This window comes from Lissotriton helveticus, chromosome 1_1, assembly GCF_964261635.1.
Source record: "Lissotriton helveticus chromosome 1_1, aLisHel1.1, whole genome shotgun sequence".
NCBI classification, from domain to species: Eukaryota; Metazoa; Chordata; class Amphibia; order Caudata; family Salamandridae; genus Lissotriton; species Lissotriton helveticus.
Window position 1 is genome coordinate 440708566 of NC_136057.1, and position 21267 is coordinate 440729832.

Consider the following 21267-nt stretch of genomic DNA (forward strand, 5'->3'; position numbering starts at 1 on the left):
CACAGGAGGCAGCCGTATCGACTGTCCTCCCTTGGACATCTGAACATACACTTAGTTTTAATGAATTAAAGAAAGCCTTATGCCAAGCACCTGTTCTAGCAACACCGAACTACAGTAAGCCTTTTACACTTTTTGTCACAGAACGTGATGGTGCTGCATTATCTGTTCTCACACAAGATCAAGCCGGACAGTACAAGCCCTGTGCTTATTTTTCGAGCACATTAGATCCAGTAGCCCAGGCTCTGCCTGCGTGCCTCAAGTCAGTTGCAGCCACAGCTCTAGCAATCAGACAAAGTGATTCCATAGTATTAGGACACTCCCTGACAGTACAAGTTCCACATTCCGTGGAAGTTCTTTTACACCGAACACAGACTCAGCACTTGACAATTGCACGTTTAACAGGTTATGAACTGACACTGTTCCAGCCACACATAGAAATCAGACGCTGCAACATTCTAAATCCTGCTACACTGTTACCTTCAGTTACTTCAAATCCTGCCACACATGACTGTGTGGAAGTCGTTAACATTATGACTAAGCCAAGACAAGACCTGACAGACATTGCATTACCAGATCCCGACCTGACACTTTATGTGGACGGTTCATGTATGAGAACTAGTACAGGAGAACTAGTAGCCGCGTATGCAGTGACTACTGACACCGACGTTATTGAAACACACCGTATTGACACCCTGTCTGCTCAAGCAGCAGAGCTAGTTGCTCTGACCCAAGCCTGCATACGTGCCAAGAACCTGAAAGTAAATATATATACAGATTCACGTTACGCATTCGGAGTTGTACACGACTTCGGAGTGCTCTGGCAGGAAAGAGGTTTCATGACTTCTCATGGAACCAAGATTCAGCATGGTCTCCTCATTCAAGCTCTGTTAGATGCAATACATTTACCGACAGCTATCGCTATCATGAAGTGCAAGGCACACACGAAAGTTACTGATATCATTTCCCAAGGTAACGATCTAGCAGATCGAACAGCCAAGCTTACAGCTCAGACACCAGACATTCCAGTTAACAAGACACAGACATCCACTCCAGAACAGACTACATGTATGACAGTCAAGGACCCTACACAAGATGTCATAGAGATACAGTTACATGCTACTCCCGAAGAAATCAAGAAATGGTCCGAACAAGGAGGGGTCCAGACAGATCAGGGATGGGTGACGAAGGGAAAAGCCACATGGTTTCTCCCCGACTCTATGGTTCAAGTCATTATCAATACCGCACATAGTCCAGCACATTTAGGAGAAAAAGCTATGTTAGACAGTATTCAGAACCTTTGGTTCAACAAGCATTTACGAGCTGCAGCCAAGCAGAAAGTCCGTACTTGTATGATATGTTGTCAATTCAATCCAGGTAAAAGTGTCCCAGTGGAACAAGGTGGATTCCAACCCCCTGACCACCCTTTTGAAGTCCTCCAGATGGATTACATTCAGATGGAGCGATGTCGAGGTTTCAAGTATGTCCTTGTAGTTGTATGCGCTTTGTCCAGGTGGACAGAAGCATATCCAGTTCCAGATTATACAGCAGCGACCACTGCCAGGCAGTTGGTTCGTGAATTCTTCCCCCGTTATGGACTCCCTAGGGTCGTGTATTCTGATAACGGCCAGCCATTCTCATCCGAGTTAATGAAACATGTTTCCCTCTTGTTAGGGTACCAGTGGAAGTTCCATTGTGTGCGCCATCCTGAAGCAGCCGGTCTCGTAGAGAGACATAATCAGACCCTGAAAATCCGTATTGCCAAGATATGCAAGGAGAAAGGTGTAGACTGGCTCGTAGCCCTGCCAGTTGCTCTATTTTATATGCGCATGGTCGCACATTCCAGATCAGGTCTGTCCCCGTATGAGGTCGTATTCGGCCGCCCCCCAAATATGTGGGGTACACCTAGACCCCGAAGTATTACAGACGTTTCCAGTAATATGCTGACAGATTACCTAGCTTCCTTGATGTCTGCCCTACACTCTTGTCGTTCACAGGTTGCCGCTGCATTTCCAGACAATACCGAGGTGAAACCGCATGAAATCGTTCCAGGAAACCTCGTATTGGTCCGAAATTTTGATCGTTCAAGTCCGCTGGAGCCTCGCTGGAAGGAGCCGAGACTAGTCCTTCTGACCACCCGCACGGCCGTGAAGTTGGAAGGCCGAAAGGGGTGGGTCCACCTGTCCCATATCAAGAAATTCCATGGATGTCGTATAAAAACATTTGCCAAGAACATTTCTAAGGACTACCTTTTTCCAAGAGACTGCCTAAAAATTGACTCTGAACTCAAGCCTCTCCTGTTAGAGGAAACTCCGCAACAGGAGTATAAAAAGAAACTCAGGTCTAGTAAAATAAGTCAGCCAGTTTAATTGTCTAAGTCCCTCTCGGGTGAAACGGTTAGACAGGTTTCTGACATGTATGAGATAGACCCCCATAGTGAGAGAGTTAGTCAAAACTCTATCAAATGTATTATTGTTCTAAGTTTTTTGTTACTCTTGAGTCTTATGGTTACCTGCACAAGTTATGCTTTACATTTATGTTTTCCAATTTCACATGTAAATATGTTTTCTAATGCTACAGTAGAGCACATATTTAGTGATCTGCCTCCTCACGAGCTATCCTATCGTCTTGCTATGCGTAATAATACATTTATAAGAATGTTACACTATTCACACCAGACCAGCAATGCCACTAATTGTTGGGTGTGTGGTCGACTCCCCCCTTTCCAGACACCGAAGGGAGTTCTGCCACTCTTTCCTTATCCGTTTTCACATAATGGTTCGTGTGGAGCATGGTCCACGTTAACGTCATCCTCCAATGATATGTCCCTTCTGAATAGAACATGTTTTCCAGACAAGCAAGGTCTACCCCATAGAACAGGGTTAGATCTAGAAAATGAAGTTTATGATTTAGGTAATTATTCTTCGAATTTTATGGTATTGAATATTCAGTCTGATACTACTCCAGACTTACCTGCTATTTCAGTACTACCAGTCAAAGGCGAATTATGTGTCCGAAATAATGGTTCTGCACATGTAGGACATAGTGATTGTACTACTATTGTCAAGTATAGTGACAGTGGGAAATCTATTTTCAAAGCCTCACGTCATTCTTATTTTGTTTGTGGTCAGACCGCATATGTTCGTCTGCCCCTCGATTGGGATGGAACATGTTACATTGCCTTCCTACTGCCACCAGTTTTTCTAGCCCCATCTGATTATCACAGAAACACACATCTAGTACACATTAGACATAGAAGGGAGATCGAGTCCCCGATTGTCGATCAAACTGAAACTACTCTAGAACAGTATCAAGACTTCAATAAAGGTTTATTCTTCTTTATAGGCCCTGTCCAGAATAGTAAGTTAATACGTAGGTTAACCAGAACCCTTGAAGCAGTAGTGAATGAGACTACTTCTGCTTTAGGTAACTTAACCGAAGAGCAATCTGCTATGAGATTTGTTGTGCTCCAAAATCGTCTCGTTCTTGACGTCATACTGGCCGATAGAGGAGGAGCATGTAGAGTCATCGGATCTAGTTGCTGCATTTTCATTCCTAATAACGCGCCGTCTGTTTATTCAGCTATAACCAGACTTCATAAAATTGCCCATCAGTTACACCAGAATCCAGGCACCTGGACATGGTCCAGTTGGCTCTGGAGTATTATATCTGCCTGGGGATGGAAAGTATTGTCATTTCTAGGTATTGCAGTAGCGATCATATTCAGTTGCTGCCTCTGTATACAATGTGGCCCTGCGATTTGCGGCATTTGTGCTACCTCTTGTATTCCTAGTCCTAAGTCCCGTTCCAAGACAATTCGAGACGGGCAAATGATGCTATATGAAATGATAGATGGTATCATGAATATAGATGTTTCCTGATGGAAACGTAGGGCACAAGGAGGGAATGTGGAAAAGTAAATTTTGCCATGTCATATGTGCCTACGTGTTCCCCATGTTATGTCATATGTGCATGATCGATATGCATGTATCCCCTTTCTGATCGATTAAAGACGCAATTACAGTTGTGTCCATCTCTAGTATGCCAGTTTCCAGTCCTCGTGAAAACAACGAATATTAGGCCTATGTAAACCTACGTTGCCACATTTTAGTGTGCACGTTAATTCAGTAAAAGTCCCCGTTTCTAGGCCTCAAAAGGGCCCGGACTCAGATTCAGCTCCTGTTTCCTGAACCCTCTCCGAGGAGCGATGCAGCCCCCACCTGTATCCCTGACCCTTCACTTACTTCCTGCCTCACAGTGCCCGGCTCGGCCTGGCTCTGCCTCCCAGTCTGCCAAGAGTATGTTATGTTTCTAGTTATCAGTCCAGCCCTCCTTCTCTGCATTCCTAAGCTACTGAATCACATCAATAGTTTCCGTCATGGTCTAGCCTTTATGTCTCCATGTAAGAGAAATACTGTATTAATATTCATAGAATATTCCTTGCACCCGCAATACATGTAGAATAATGCATGCACCAGTCTTAATGTCTGTTAGCCTTTGCCCTGATAACTTTTGGATTCTATCAACATGTACTCTAAACACCAGATAATAGATATGCCTGGGTACATGTCGCTCTGACCCTCCAGACTTTAGTCTCCTCTTCTAGGGCAGAAGTCATAGCCCCCAGTTCTCCCTAGTAACACGTCATTGTCAGTTTGCGCGCACCACTAGGTTAAAGGTCTCAGCTGCTCAGGTAGCCCCCTCCATGTTTCCGCCCCATTTATGACATATTCTGTTACGTTTGCATCACATGTCTATGTATACGCCCTGTACACACCTCTTGTTACACCCACTTTATGCCTTATCTTTCGCGACTGCTACAAACTCCGCCTACTGCTACGCCCCCTGTATTGAATATAATGTATTTTGTTTTAACTATAAATATTGTGCACTGTTATTAAAATTTGCTAGCCATTCCCAGATCCTGCCCCGGCAGCTGCCGGGCCCTGCCATCCTATTCCCGTACAGGCTGTCCTGTTCCTGTCCTTTTATGCTTAATTAAAGCCTGTCAACTTCAGCTACCTCGTATCTTGACTCTTATTTATTGAGCTATCTGTTTATATTGTATCCAGTCAAAAATAGAACCGGTAATTAATTATTTATTTACCACAAGTCTGATACTCAAATACAATAATAAGTATCAGAACGATCAGTCAACATTTGCAAAGGGCCTTCCTCTGCACGTGAACATGTGTTACTGCCTTTTTACCAACTTTTGATCTGTTTGAGCTAGAAACTTTTTTTTGTTCAAATCTGCAGATTATGCAGCAAATTATGGATTATGCATCAACAGCAACACATTCCCAATTGTGGGGAAAAAGCCACAGCTGCAAATTTCAATGCCCCGGTCCAGGCAGAATATCTACTCTTAAATGAAATTATAAGAAAATGCATCTGTGTCAATTTCAACAAATTACGAATACTTAGCCTCTTTGCTAGAGAAGCATGATCTAAGGTTTATTTTATACTACTGCATCATTGTATGTTTCTATCAATACACACAGAAATGATGGCGATAATTAAAGGAAGCCTGCAAAACACTTGTTTTAGGAGTGATGCCCTAGTCATGCTTATAAAGATTAGGATAAACTGCCCTTTTCTTCACACCCATTGAGTCTGGATAAGCGAGAGAACATGACCGCTGAATAAAAAAGAGTAAGATTATACTATAGTCCATATCTTATAATGTTGCATAGTGGTCATCAAATTTGACACAGAGACCAGTGTTCATCTAATACGGATCAACTTTGGCAACAGCCTTATCTAAAGAAAGTAGCAAACATCCTCAGCACAAAGGCACTAGTGGGATTAACTGTTGCCGACATGGTGCACTACGCTGATCTGCTTTGAGGATTGCTCTCCTGGAAAGAGAACAAGCCAAAGCATTTAAATCCCATAAAATGCTACATCAAGAATGCTCTTTTGAGGTGTGCTTTTCAAAACAGTCTGTAAACTCAAAGTTTAAATAAAACGTAATAAAAAAGAAATGAAAAATGTCAAGGACTGGACACCAAGGGGTCGATTCCGATGTCGGATGGACCGGAGTCCGTCCGAAATTGGTCAGGAACTGGAACCGAACGACCTCCTGTTGTCGGTTCCAGCTCTGGAAGTAGGATGCGACCGAACCCTGTTCGGTCGCATGTCTATTCTTTTTAATGGAAGCATGCATTCTGAACGGAATGCATGCTCTCATTGAAAAGAGCAGAGGTGCAGTTCATCCTTGCATCGAGGTGCCTGCCACTGGGTGCAGGGATCAAGCACCATTCGGCAGCCTTGCACCCATGGGGACCCTGCCGGGGACCCCGAAAGCTGTTTCCTAATGTTTTTCTGTGCTGTAAAGGCCAACCCAAAAAGGCAGTGGGAAACTGCCATCGTAATTCCTCGGCTGGAAAGAGCCAGCCGGGAAATTACTGCAGGGTAAACCGAATCGGATTTCCTTCCGACCGAGCCCATCGGAATGGCTCAGTCAGAAGGGAATCCGAACAACAGAGTATGATGCAGGCAGGCGCTCTTCCTGCCAGTATCGGAATCGGTCTCTAATAAGATCTATGAAGTGCCCTTGTAGAATGCCCAAGGAAAGGGTGACTCCTCCTTGAATCATAGTGCCACCATGCACAAAATAAAATATATGAAAGGAGTTCAATGTCTCCTTTAGAGGCTCATATGCCAAAGTCTTCCTACCATCAGGAAGGTGAAAAGAGTTAGACAATAGCAAGAAAAGAATCCAGAAATGAACAATCCAACCTGATACATAAAAAAATCAGGGAGAAAAATAGTAGGGTCAAGTATCGCAACTAAATATTTGAGAGCAAATGCTCTGCGATGGAGCAAAACACTCTGCGATGCAGCTTCCTCTCAAAAGCCTCTTTTATTTATGCTTCAGACCCGAACTGGGATTGAGGAAAAGACCACCATCTTGGACTGGAAAACTCTGATAACCTCCAGAGGACAGACCGCCATAATTGGAAAGGGTTATTTATAAGGATTGTTTCCATTCCCATCTTGGAAGCTCATGCAGTTTGATGAACTATAAAGAAGAAGCCTGCACAGTAAGCAGACCCCTAAAACTCCAGCACTGCCCTTCTTCACGTTACTAGTGGAAAACTCCATCACAGTCTAACACAAAAACCAAAACTGAATAAATAATTTACGAAATTTTGTCCAAGTAGATGGCAATTTGGCCACATTTCATCCCTTTAGTCTGCCCTTTCTCCCTTAAACTATCTATCTCTGGTTCTGTTCAGCCAGCCCAATCTTAGCTCTCATGTATTTAGTTGCAGCAATATATGTGAAATTAACACTATAATTTGATTTTTGTTGCATGCATGGCCTTATCAAATTAACAATGAGTCTCCATCGGAGGCTACTGGCAGCTTTATGGATCTAAATGGGAAAGAGTCTGGACTGCTATTCACAAAATGTCTTCAAGGAGTTAACTGGCGGGCCATCTCTGGGCAGACAGCTGCTTATTCTGATGATGTTCCTGTGATAGAGATGTATCTTCTTCTGTATAATGGACGTGTAAGGAAACAAACGTATTATATTTTACAGGATTATATGTAAAGCTTCCAGTTTTATGGCATTTTTTTTTTTTTTACATTTCCGTCCATATTTATTTTTTGCTGATTTTATCTGTATTTATCCATATTTATTTGGGGTTTTGTGGAAAAATGAAGCGGAAATTAGTATATTTCCACATTTATTTAACCAATAGATATGCACTCATGCTTGAATGCCTGCCAGGTTTAAGTGCTGTGAACACCCGCAGAAGATAAATCAATGCGCTTATTTGAAAATATGCAAATTTCAGTAACAACCTTGTGCATATCTCATGCTGGTAAAGCCGCATTACTAAAAGTCCTTCTTTTTTAACCCTCTTACCTATCAATCCATACAGCTATTGGCCTGGCAGGCATGGCAAACAGTATTAAGAATTACTGAAAAAGCAACCAATTTTCCTTTTTAGGTCTCGCCTGTCGATGCGCATGCGCATCGAGCAAGCGAGACTATGGTGGCTTATCCACTCTTTATCCAACTTGCAAGGAATCGTGGCGATTCCTTGCAGTGCATGAGAAATTTAAGCTCAATGCGCATGCGCATTGAGCTTAAAAGCGCGTGCACATGCCCCCAGCCGCCTGCCTTGCCTACTCTCCCAGCTGGTGCCGCTCCACCCCCTGCGGCATCAAAGGCTTTCACGGCCGGCCGGCCATGCTTTCAGTTTCACGACCGGCCGGCCGTGTGAAGTACATTTCAAAGCCCGCTCTCCCTGCTCCGCCCCCTGCTCCGGCCGAGACGCATTTCTCCTCCCTCCTCCCCCCTCCTGGGTCAGGTTACCCTGCTTTCTCTTTCGCTTTTTTTTCACCCGGTGACATTGTTGCCTTTAGCCCTTCCCTCACCTCCTCAAGCCGTTACTCGTTGCCTCTTACTCTCTCTGTATTTTGTTACAATATTCATTTATTCTTCATTCAGGTTTCCGCAATACGGACAATACTTGTTTTGTTTTTGGGAACCCGGTAGAAAACGGTGAAACATTTTGGATGTAAGTTTCCTTCATTTTTTTTACTCCTTCAAGTGGCGCCATCACTAAAGAAAATCAACAAACATTGTATTTATCAGTATTGTTTTTATTGCGACTTCAGAAAAATAATGAATGGCTCAGTTTAGATTCCATATTCGAAGTATACTGCAAACGTGAAAAGTGCAGTATTTCTACTCATATAATAAAATATGTATATTTTTCCTTAAAATAATATTACTTTAACTCAATTTTCATTTGAAGTTATGTCTGTATCAAAATATAACCACTTCAATATTGTCGTTCCGCTAATAGTATACCCCACAGTCTTTTGTTAGGTCTATTGGCGAGTTGGCTACGTCACACCTGCCGCTTCGTCCAGCCCTTACACGCATGCGCATGTCTCTATGGCGTGCTGTTGGGCTGTGGTAAGGCCATATTGGCCGGTACGGCGCGAGTAAGGCTGTAAAAACAGTGTGGATTTTTACCACTTGTTGGAAAACATCTGGCTTCGTGAGCCCCAAGCAGACGGGAGGCCGCCCACACCCAGGTAAGTGCAAGTTAAAAGACGGACAGTACCTATATGCAGGATATTGGCGGAAGCGAGTGTTAGTAGTGTTTAATGAGCGTAGTTATCCTCATCTTCCTCCGCATGTAGTAAGGCGCCCATGAAATAGAAAACGGGACCTATACCCAAGTCTGTAGTTCATTCGGACCTCTTCTTTTCAACCTCTTCCTGCACCTCAGTGATGTCAGCAGCTTGGAGTTCCCACCCGTCACTTTCGGAGTTTGCGTTCTTATCCTGTTGTGACTTCAAAGAATCTGCTGCAGACCATTCAACAACAAGTTTAATTTAGACTTGAGCGTCGCTGCCCTAGTATCCTCGCTGCTTATGACAGAGTTATACTCTTTGAATGGTATCTCAAGCGCCGGCCTCTAGCACAGTTACCAGCTGTGGCATCGGTGCTTGCACAAACTGCCAGAACTTTGCTTCCCATTGCTCCTCTTTTTACGATGGGTCCAGCCGCTTGTATCTAGCAGTTTGAGTCTTTCTTTAGGTACGATGGTATCCTGTTGCGCTTATTTATGTTTCTGAGAGAGGTTATTTCAGTTAAAACATGTATATTCCACTGAAAAATTTGGTTAAAAAAAGCCTGCAGTTCCATTTCAAACTCATTGAGAAGCCAATAAGTGTTGCAAAGGATGACAGCCAACTTTACAATTATACATTTTCCTTCTGGTTTAAAAAAAAAATCAATGTTAGGAAAGGTAAAATGTGAAATTAATTTAAGGGCGTAACTTGATGTGCAATGGGCATGTGTTAAACAGACAATAGTGCCAGTAAGGCACACTCCACCCCGCCGGAGCCTCGCATCACTCTGCAGTCTCTGCCTCGCGCCCGCCATTGCCCCCTCCCCTTCAAGGGGACTGAGCACGTGCTCTCATTATCTCACCTCCCTTTATAATTAATTAACGGTCTTTGCAACTCCCCAGCCATATGTTGCTTTGTTTTCGCTGCTTCTTTGTTGTTGTGTCGCCACACATCCGCCTCTCACCGCACCGACGCCACTCACCCTCACTCACCCTCAACCCCTCACCCTCACTCACCCTCAACCCCTCACCCTCACTCACCCTCAACCCCTCACCCTCACTCACCCTCAAACCCCTCACCCTCACTCACCCTCACTCACCCTCACCCTCGACCCCTCCCCCTCAACACCTCACCCTCACCCTCACTCACCCTCAACCCCTCACCCACACTCACCCTCAACCCCTCACCCTCAACCCCTCACCCTCACTCACCCTCAACCCCTCACCCTCAACCCCTCACCCTCACCCTCACTCACCCTCACCCTCACTCACCCTCACTCACCCTCAACCCCTCACCCTCACTCACCCTCAACCCCTCACCCTCACTCACCCTCACCCTCACTCACCCTCAACACCTCACCCTCACTCACCCTCAACCCCTCACCCTCAACCCCTCACTCACCCTCACTCATCCTCACTCACCCTCAACCCCTCACCCTCACTCACCCTCAACCCCTCACCCTCACTCACCATCAACCCCTCACCCTCAACCCCTCACCCTCACTCACCCTCAACCCCTCACCCTCAACCCCTCACCCTCACTCACCCTCAACCCCTCCCCCTCGACCCCTCCCCCTCAACCCCTCACCCTCACTCACCCTCACTCACCCTCACTCACCCTCACTCACCCTCACTCACCCTCACCCTCACTCACCCTCAACCCCTCACCCTCACACAGTGCAATAGGTCTCGGAGCATTTGAGTTAGAGCTTTTAAAATTGTTTATGGCCTTTTTTATTTGTAATTCTTTAGCATTGGCTACAGGAAACAAAAATGCTAAAGATTTACAAAAAAAACCCATAAACAATTCTAAAAGCACTAACTCTAATGCTGCGAGACCTATTGCATTTCCAATGCTTGTTTATAAATACAGACAAGAAAATAATTTTTTTTTGTCTGTATTTATCTGTAAAAATCAGTAAAAACAGAAAACAGGGATCCTTAATTATATCTTACACACAGTTCCTTGGAAGAAACTAATATGTCTCTTCAATGATTAGTAGTGACCAACTTAGGTTACTGAAGAAATCCACCAAAGATACTACTTTTAGAAAAGTATATGCAAGCATACCTGTGCACGTAAGAATAGGATTTCTCAGTTCTTCATCAAACCGGAATTTCTGCAGAGTAAAGAATCATGAATAAGTGACACAGACCCCAGGGGGTATGCGTTCTTGCCCTGAGATTACTTAGGCATGCACTACGACTTATGTCTGGAAGGCCTGGTAGCCACCCCAGCATCAGTGCTCCTAAGCTAACACTCCTCTAAATGAAATAGAGTCTTTCTCTCCAGACTGCTCAGATTTCCTGCAGTGCTGTCCGACCAAAGCATTCTTCATCACAACACGTGGGCCATAATAATAACTTGTTTTTGCATAATAATAATAACAATAATAACTTCTTTTTATACACTTATAATGCACTTCAGCCATCTTTGAACGCTGTAAATAACATACATGAAAACTACCCAACTTAGTGCTTAATTTACCGATCTCAGAAGGATGGAATGATAAGTCTTTTTATGACCAAAGAATATTTCTATATGAAGTGCTGTACTGAAAAGAAAATACATACGTCCACTCCGACTCGATCTCGGGTAGCTTCCTGTAGGCAGCAATTACACCAACAGCTAATTCCAAATTCTTCTCGTCCTCCAGTAACTCAACAACTTTGTCTGAATCAAGACAGGTGAATAACACCATCGAGCCATAGGACATAACTTTATCGTCCTTGTGCTTTAAGCAGGTCCTTCAAAAGAAAGCAAGAGGAGAGGTAAAGACATATTACAAACGGCATAAAACACATGCAAAGGTACATTTTAGAGAATAAATAGGCATTTACTCATACACATAGACCTTTTTCAGCAGTAAAGTTAAAGAGGAGGTTTCAGATTCGGTAATGCATTTTCTTATTCGGTCTTCCAAATTTTTTTCTGTATGGATTGTGTATGACTTCTTCACAACATTTATGACGTGAACCTTGTTAGCTATTTAATTGTTTTAAGATCTAACATTCTGTTTTGAATATAAATCAGATGGATGTTTTCACAAGGAGGACGCATGGTGAGACAGCCTTACTACGCCGTGTTCCTCCAGAGAACAGTCTCTGGTCGGCAGAGAAGATGGACGCCCCAGGCTCCTGGTCCCCTGAAGAACCACATAGCTCATGCAAGGTGGGTGTCAGATGACGACGATGAGGCTGGCAGTATTAGATTCCCGCCTGGAGTTAATATGACCTATTGGTTCCCATTGGCCATGGTCACGCCAAGTAGAATGGGAACAACAGGGCATGGAAATCACAGAGAGGAAGCGCAGGGGCTTACAGGTTTTGAATGCCACGCCCACTTCCCCATACAAATAGAAGGCGACGTAATATTTGATGACCTTGAGGGGAGGAATTCCTTCTCCATGGAAGGCAAGCAGCTGCCGGGCCAAGACAAGAAACGGCAAGTCAAGATCGCCCATCTAGATGTACCTAAGTGTACTTAGCATGTGAGTAGGTTTAAAGCCAAGACTACCTCTAGGTTTGGTTTAACCCCATTACCTGAAGAGTAAGAGAATGCAGGACTCCGTCCTGGTCTCGAGTTGGACTGCCCGCAAGGGTTGTTTAGACCGCTATCAGCTGAAGCGTCTGCATGCAGGAGCCTCAGCGTCTCTGGTCAGTGTGTCGGCTTGGAAATCTTGGTTCCCTCTAGCCTACCCTAGCAAGAGGTGCTGTATTTACACAGAAAGTATCTAAGGTTCCTTTGTCCCTTGTTTCTTTTATTAGCCATTGTTGGGTATGAGAATGACGTATGGGATGAACTGTGTACGTAGATATGGGGAGGAAAGTGGTGTAGAAAGGTGGTGTAGCCCCAGCATAGTTTCCAAGAACCCTCTTGAATATTCATTCATACTGTAACAGTCTAAAGATGAAGTAATAGAACGCCATTGTTCAGGGAAACCCCCTTTCTGCGCCCAGGTCTAGAACTAGGTAAAGGTTCATCCTAAAAGGCTTGTTACTTTGTAGGGTAGGGGAGGTGATATAGGTGAAAGGGTATGATGCTACCCGGACCTATATTAGGGTACCTATATGAAACAGAACAATGCATATACGGACGCCAGTCACACCAGCATTGCAGCATGCATAACATAATACAAAAGATTACAACACACAAGGGCATGCAGGACCTGGAAGAAACACATGCACAAGCCACAACACACCCCCCCCCTTTAAAATGAGAAAACTAAACAGATAGCAGGAACAAAACCTAACTGCATAACCCTCCCCCGAATACAAAAAACTATCTTACATCCTTCCACAATAAAGTCTTTTAACCATTTGGGTGGACGTCTGATTCTCCTATTCTCTGTGCCCACTTCCCTATCTAAATAAGATTCAATCTCCTCTTGAACAACACCAGCATCACTCTGCAATTAATCTTGGTTACCTATTGGAAGGGAGGTACTTGTTTCTGCAGAATCACTTGTAGATGGAACATTTGTTCCAGGGTCCCTAGAGATACTTGACGAGGCAATTTCCAACTCATGCGAATTAGAAAAACTGACTCCATTCTTTGCCCCCTCCTGCACCTCAGATTCATTTCCAACTTCATCCATGTCACACAAGTTTACATTACTTCTGTTGAGACCTTCCTTACTCCACACATCTCTGTTGCGCAAAGCCACTTGTTTTAGATTCCACACTTTACCATTACTGAGGTGTACAGCATTATGCAAAACTTCCACTACTTTCTCTGGTTCATACAATTTACTATTGCCTTTTATTACAAATACAGGATTCTTTATGCAAATCCAATCTCCAACCCTGATGTTTGCCTGCCTGGTACCATTCTAAATATCATAATACACCTTACTCTTCAAGCGTCCTTTGGCAATGGTGTCCCTAACTGTTTCAATTGACCAAGGTTCCATACATTCACCAAACAACCAACCTGGGTTGGACTTTGTCCTGGGGTTCCTCCCTCTCATTATTACAAATGGAGACAACACTGTAGCTAAGGGGACTCCTTAGGCCCACACGGCTTTCATTAATAGAACCACCCAAGTGGGCAGAGAGCACCAACGTGGTGGACGTTTAAAGAGAGGCTCCGTCCTGGCCTAATGAAATCCTGCGATTCTCCGAGGGCCGGCTGGTTCCGCAGCTCCCGAACGGAGAATTACCTCTGACAAAAACATTAAGCGGTGAAAGGGGTGAAGCTAGGTGCCCCCGGAAACTGGCGGAGTTTGAGGGGAGGATCGACGGCAAAGACGCGAGCTGAGTGCCCAGGAGAGGCGTAGCAGAAGGAGAGGGAGGCCTGCTCTTCGCGAGTTGCTGCCCGCCCTGAGTAGTTTGCTGAAGCCTGACGGCGGTGGTGGAGGTAACTGGGGGCTCAGGAGTAGCGGACCCTGTCCTGTGAGGCCCCGGGGCACGAGAGTCTGGAGCACGTGTCATGAAGAGCCCGGACTACGCATAGCAGTCGTGGGCCACCAGCAGCCTCCACACTGCGCCGCCGCCCTGGAATTGCAGATGCTGGGCCTCAGGCTGCATGGGCGGACAGAGAGGAGGGCCCAGGATCAGGGAGTCGCCACTCACCCTGCACGGCTGTCGGAAGCTAGACTGTGGCTTGCGCAGAGATTGGAGGCTCTGTTGGCGTAGACCTTGACCTGTGACGCCCCGCGGAGGAAATGGCCAGGTTGGATGCCATAGCGGGCCCTGAAGAGAATTAAAAAACGCAAAACTGCGAAGGACTTTTGGCGGTGGTGGAGCTGAAGATACCTGGCCCAGGATCATGAGGGAGTGCACCTGAGGGCCGACTGCCTGGTTTGGTCGGGAGGAGCCGGCCCGGCGGGCAGCTGACTTAGAACCCTGCACAGACTCAGAAACTTCCAGAAGGTGAGGAGAACAGCGGGACTCAGGAAAAGGGTGGGGGAACGCGCCCACCCCTGGTGAGTGCCGGGTTTTGGCTGACACCCATGCGGGAGATCGGAGCCCCCATTGAGGCCCAAAACAAGCAAAGAGGCTCCCCTTAACCCCAGAGGGAATGTGGCACACGCGCCAGAGGGAATGTGGCACACGGGCCATAGGGTCTGGCTTTGGGAGGAAGCTCAGTGGGGCCTACATAAGAAAAAACTGGGAGAGCTGGACCCTCCTTGATAATATTTGAGAAGAGTCTATGTTCACGCAGGAACATCCATAGGATCAGCGATCAGCAGCAATCTAGGAATACTCAGAACACGGGACTCGTTCATGAAGCTGCTGTAGACGGAGGAAGAGATTGGGCCTGGGCACCACAGGGGCTAGCACAGTTAAGTAGAAGTCCACGTTCACCCAACAGGACCGAAACTGAAGGCTCTAGCGGCTCCGGAAAACCAAAACGCATGTTGGACTCAACAGTCAGGCTTCACTTTGGAAGTCTGGATAATGAAAACCATTCAGGACTAGCAGGAAGTAATCGGGGGTTGCATACACATTACAACTTAGTTCTACCCTCCTGAGCTCCACAATGCGTATACAGAAAGTTAAAGCTGGGGGCACGCAGTACAACACAAGGGAGCCCTCCCCGCTGCCCGCAGAGGAGGAGGGTGGCAAGTCAGCAGATGCGGAGGCTTTGCTCCACCTGCAATTGGACAAAGTACTAGCGGCAACAGCTGACAATAAGGCGCCCCTACAGCAAAATATAGGAACGGTTTTGGTGGTCCTTTGTTTTTTTCAGTGAATGTTTGTGTTTTTGGTAATCATATTTAGCAAACTCCCCACTGCACATGTTCTTTGGATAAGAACTATTTTCGGGGGAAGCTTGTATGGTACTGCGGTGCTATGGGGGTTAAGCTGGAGCGATGGCTCCAACCGGTGTACCACAGTACGAAAAAGAAAAAAAAAGATTATTATACGGTCTGAGGGGAGGGTCTCTATAGGTCCCCCTCCTTCCACAAGTGCCTGGGGGTCTGGATGCACCTATCCAGCCTACTTATACCATATTTGTGAAATATTTTCAGCACACACAGACAGAATCCTGTTATGGCTGCCACAACATTTTAGTCTGAGTTGAAGACCAGCCAATTACATCACTGTAGAGCAGGACTGGGCCCGGGGTGCCAAAATAGCTGAAGAGAGAAAAACATCCCCATGCCAGTCAGAGGTGCCCATTTGTTTACATTTTCTGGTACAGCACAACCAACTGTTCAGATATACCATTCAAGCCCAACCTGGTTACCTCTTTGTTAGATTTGGGGGTCTCTAGTTGGCACAGGTAGGTACTTGTGACAAATAGGGACCCTTGCCTCTAGTCAGGGTAAGGGGGTACACTTCTAAAATAATCGCTGCTCCCCCCCTTGGTAGCTTGGCACGAGCAGACAGGCTTATCTCAGAGGCAGTGTGTAAAGCATTTGTAACCACATACAGTAACCCAGTGACAACACTACAGATGGACACCACACAGTTGTATATTAAAAATAAGTATTCTTTATATAGATTTACCACAAGACCATAAACGACAAAAATACACAATACTATACTTAAGATGGTAGTTTTAGCTTAGTTCAGTTCAGTTCTTAAGATGCGACACTTTGCGTCAATGTACCTTACGATGCGTTGCGCTTCCACAACAAGTAATGTTGCAGCGGTGCAAAGAAATAAAGACGTGAAGATCTTCCAGATGCAGCACGCTTCTCCAAGGATGCGACGAGTCTTGGTTCAATGCGTCAGCTGCAGCAGCGACACCCTTCTTCAGCGATGCGACGGTAACAGCCTTGGCTGCGCACTCTTCTCCGACGTTGCGAGAAGCTTCCGCACAATGCGACAACTACAGCGGCGACATCCATGATTCGACCGCAGCAGCTCCGACGGCGACACGCTTCTCCCTTGTTGCAAGACTCTTCTCCTGATGCTGTGCAATACGACAGCTACAGTGGCAACACCCTCCCTTGGAGTTGCGACGGCAGCAGCAGCGACGGCGACACGCTTCCTCTTCGTTGCGAGATGCATCTCTTGATGCGGTGCTATATGACAGCTACAGCTCCTACATTCACGATGCGACGGCAGCAGCAGTGACGGCGACACGCTTCTTCCTCGTTGAGTCGCCCTTCCAGCTCATTGCGACACGCAGTCCCTCAGAAGCAGCAGCAGGCACTTCCAAAGAACTCTGGGAAGCTGGGGTTTGAAGTCTGTTGTCCCTGAGACTTCAGCAGGAGGCAGGCTCTGTTCCAATCCCTTGGAGATCCTTTACAAGTTGAAAATAAAGCACACAAAGTTCTTTCTCCTTTCTTTGGCAGTCAGGGAACCACTGCAGGCCAATCCCCCAAGCAGCACTTCAGCTTAGGGATAGTCTATCCTCAGTTTCTTCAGGTTCGTCTCCTCAGCAAAGGTTTCTTCTTGTAGTCCAAAGGTGATCTAATTTCTTAGGATCAGGATCCCAATATTTATACCTCAAAATCCTTTGTCCTCGGAGGGCAGAGGGGCCTTTGCCCAGTCCAAACCAGTTCTGGAGCACTCTCTTGACAAGACTCCTTCTTTCATTTCACAGTACAGGGCGAAACATCAGACGCCCCACAGGAGGTGGAGCCAGCATTGTGGAGGCAAAACACAGCCCTGGAGCACTTTGTTGACATGATTCCTTCTCTTCTTTCACAGTGCAGGGCAGACGCACCACAGGGGGTGGAGCCAGCACTGTGGGGGGGAAGGCACAGACCTATTCAGGTCCCAGTTGCAACTCCTCCCTCCCATCTAGACGCAGATCTCTCTATTCACCACTGGGCAGACTCACTCTGTCTCCTGGAATCCCCCAGCCCTGTCACTCAAACTCCAGACAAGGAGTACACAACCTAGCAGAGGCAGGCTTTGGATAGTTAGACAAGAAAATACCTACTTTCTAAAAGTGGTATTTTCAAACACAGAATGTTAAAACCAACTTCACTAAAAGATGTATTTTATCATTCTGAGTTCAGGCATACTACACTCAAATGTATACCATGTTCCCTGAGTCAGTGAGGATTATAAGAATGTGGCCTATTGAGAACAGATAGCCTTGCAATATTGAACAACAAAAATGGCTGTAATTCACTATTAGGACATGCCACACACACCAGGGCATGTCCTACCTTACACTTACAATGCACCCTGCCCTTGGGCCTACCACAGGGGTGTCTGATATGAAGAAAAGGGAAGGTTTTGGGACTGGCAAGTGGGTGCACTTGCCCAATCAGCATGACAGTACCAGACTGCATGCAGGCTCTGCAATGGCAGACCTTAGACATATTTTACAAGGCTGCTTCTGTGGGAGGCACAACCAGTGATGCATGCTCACCAGCAGGATTTGGATTTACAAGCCCTGGGCACTCCTGGTGCACTGTACTAGGGTCTCACAAGTAAACCCAATAGCCAATCATGGAATCACCAATTAATACATTCATTTACAATAGGGAGGACTTGCACTGTGGCACTGGACAGCAGTGGCACAGTGCCCAAAGCATCTAACACCAGCAAAAACACATGAGGTAACAGCAAAAATGGAAGGGAGACCCATTTTTCGAATATGGTTTAACAGATCTACATGAAGTCACAAAAAGCTTGATTTCGGAGTAAAGGTTTAACTTTTTGCTAAATTTAGTCTAATTCCCCTCAACCGGTTTTCTGGATTGAACAGTAAAGTTTACGGGAATTAACATGGGGAATGAACATTGGGACCCCCCTTTTTGTAGCCCCCTCTTGACAGATGGTATAGAACATTCTCTGAAGGAGCTAAGGTGGATGAAGTTTAAAAAAACAACAACTTTTGTGCACATTTGTCAAACGGTGCCAAACTAATTTGCAAAACAAAAATGCTGTTCCTCATGTGACCAAGGTGACTTGATCGCTAAAACTTGCTGGGTTGATTCATCCACTTACACAAGCCATTTTTTGAGTGCGCATGATTTCCTTTCGTCACCAGGAAAGGAGTAGCTTTTGATATGAATACGAAGCCCACGCTCGTATGCACAGCACCAGGGTGAGGGGTCTCAGTGAGGACTTGTGGTATGAAAAAAAAAAAAAATATATATATATATATATTCCACACAGCCATCCACAAAATGAAGAAGGCCACAACCTCAGAGGAGTTCCTGTTCAGAGCAGCTTTAATTACCAGAAACGCACAGTCTGGTGGCGGCGAATGCATTTCGGCGCATTTTGCCTTCCTCAGCGCCCTACACCCGACATAATGTTCTGGTAAGTGCTTCCTGCTGGTTGTAGATAGACACTGGGCTTAACTCCTCCCCCTTGCCGTGAAGCACACCTGTTGTAGTGCACATCAATGTCACTGCACCACAACTCCCACAATGCCATATGTTGAAGCAAAATGGGCTGGAACATGGCGGAGGCTAAAATGTTCGTTTTCTTTTAGTGGTAGCCCAAACCAGCAGGGCTCGATGTCCTCCTATGTCCGCTCACCGCTAATCAAGTTGCTCCTCCAGTCTCCTCAAACTGTCTCAGCCCTCGTAAACAGCAGACATTGAGCGGGGGCTGGGTGCCACAAACAGAGGTAAAATACCTCCACCGCCCTGATCACTGCGCACGAAGGCGGGGCCGAAGTATTCCTTAACAGGAATTTTGTATGCCGTGAAGCAGTACCAATGGACTTCTTTCCCAAAACGAGACAGGGGTTGTCACAAAAGCGCCACTGGTAAGCGCTTTAAAATGTTCCACACAGCCATCCACAAAATGAAGAAGGCGACAACCTCAGAGGAGTTCCTGTTCAGAGCAGCTTTAATTAACAGAAACGCACAGTCTGGTGGCGGCGAATGCATTTCGGCGCATTTTGCCTTCCTCAGCGCCCTACACCCGACATAATGTTCTGGTAAGTGCTTCCTGCTGGTTGTAGATAGACACTGGGCTTAACTCCTCCCCCTTGCCGTGAAGCACACCTGTTGTAGTGCACATCAATGTCACTGCACCACAACTCCCACAATGCCATATGTTGAAGCAAAATGGGCTGGAACATGGCGGAGGCTAAAATGTTCATTTTCTTTTAGTGGTAGCCCAAACCAGCAGGGCTCGATGTCCTCTTATGTCCGCTCACCGCTAATCAAGTTGCTCCTCCAGTCTCCTCAAACTGTCTCAGCCCTCGTGAACAGCAGACATTGAGCGGGGGCTGGGTGCCACAAACAGAGGTAAAATACCTCCACCGCCCTGATCACTGCGCACGAAGGCGGGGCCGAAGTATTCCTTAACAGGAATTTTGTATGCCGTGAAGCAGTACCAATGGACTTCTTTCCCAAAACGAGACAGGGGTATATATATATATGTGTATATATATAAATATATATATATATATATATATGTGTATATATATATATATATATGTGTATATATATATATATATATGTGTATATATATATATATATATGTGTATATATTACCTACTGGCGGTCGCCAGTAGGTATATATAGTTAGGATTTTTTCTCTATGGGATTTTTGAAAATTCTATGTCTAATAACTTTGCCGTTTGTGGACGGAATTGGCTGAAATTTTCAGGAAAATGGCACATTTTGTTTCTGAGCAGCCTTTGAAAATTTGGGGGGGGTTCGTCAAGGGGGGGCCGAGAAAAAAGGGGGGTCCCAAAACGCGTTTTTCCCATGTTAATTTCCATAGGGCGGTTGGCCTCACTTTTAGCCCGAACGGCTGAATGGATTTGCACGAAACTTGGCAAAATTGTAGGGACTGGTAGCCCGATGTGCCTTTTGTAGGTCTCAATATATGTGCTCCAGTGGATTTTGAGAAATTAACGTTTAAAAAAAGATATATATCTGTAACAGCGGACCGGGCAGCGGCCCAGGACGCGTACTTTTCGCGCAACGGAGCTTTGTGAAGCGAAGCTGATTGGTTCTCCGGCGTCTGTCAACATTCCAAACAGTCCGTAGCGGCCGCCATCTTGTCTCTCGGTAGGATCGAGAGACAAGAGGAGGCGAAAGCGAAGGGGCAAATGACCATAAGGGGGAATAGTAGATCCTCGCTGACCCCCTAGGTTTGATGTGGAGGTTTTAAAAGGGCCCCGCGGGGCAAAAAAAAAAATAATAATAATAATCGAACGGCTGAATGGATTTGCACGAAACTTGGCAAAATTGTAGGGACTGGTAGCCCGATGTGCCTTTGCTAGGTCTCAATATATGTGCTCCAGTGGATTTTGAGAAATTAACGTTCAAAAAAAGATA

The 21267-nt window shown here is 45.7% G+C and overlaps 1 protein-coding gene across 3 annotated transcripts in view; it reads right to left on the reverse strand.

The window, feature by feature from the left end:
- The window catches only part of LOC144811058 (ataxin-10-like), a 1101028-nt gene that overhangs the window by 584247 nt on the left and 495514 nt on the right, over positions 1-21267 (reverse strand). For all 3 annotated transcript variants that reach the window (XM_078673828.1, XM_078673826.1, XM_078673827.1), the window contains one exon: positions 11678-11851. In XM_078673828.1, coding sequence (XP_078529954.1) covers positions 11678-11851 — 174 coding nt within the window. The remainder of the gene's footprint in view (positions 1-11677; positions 11852-21267) is intronic.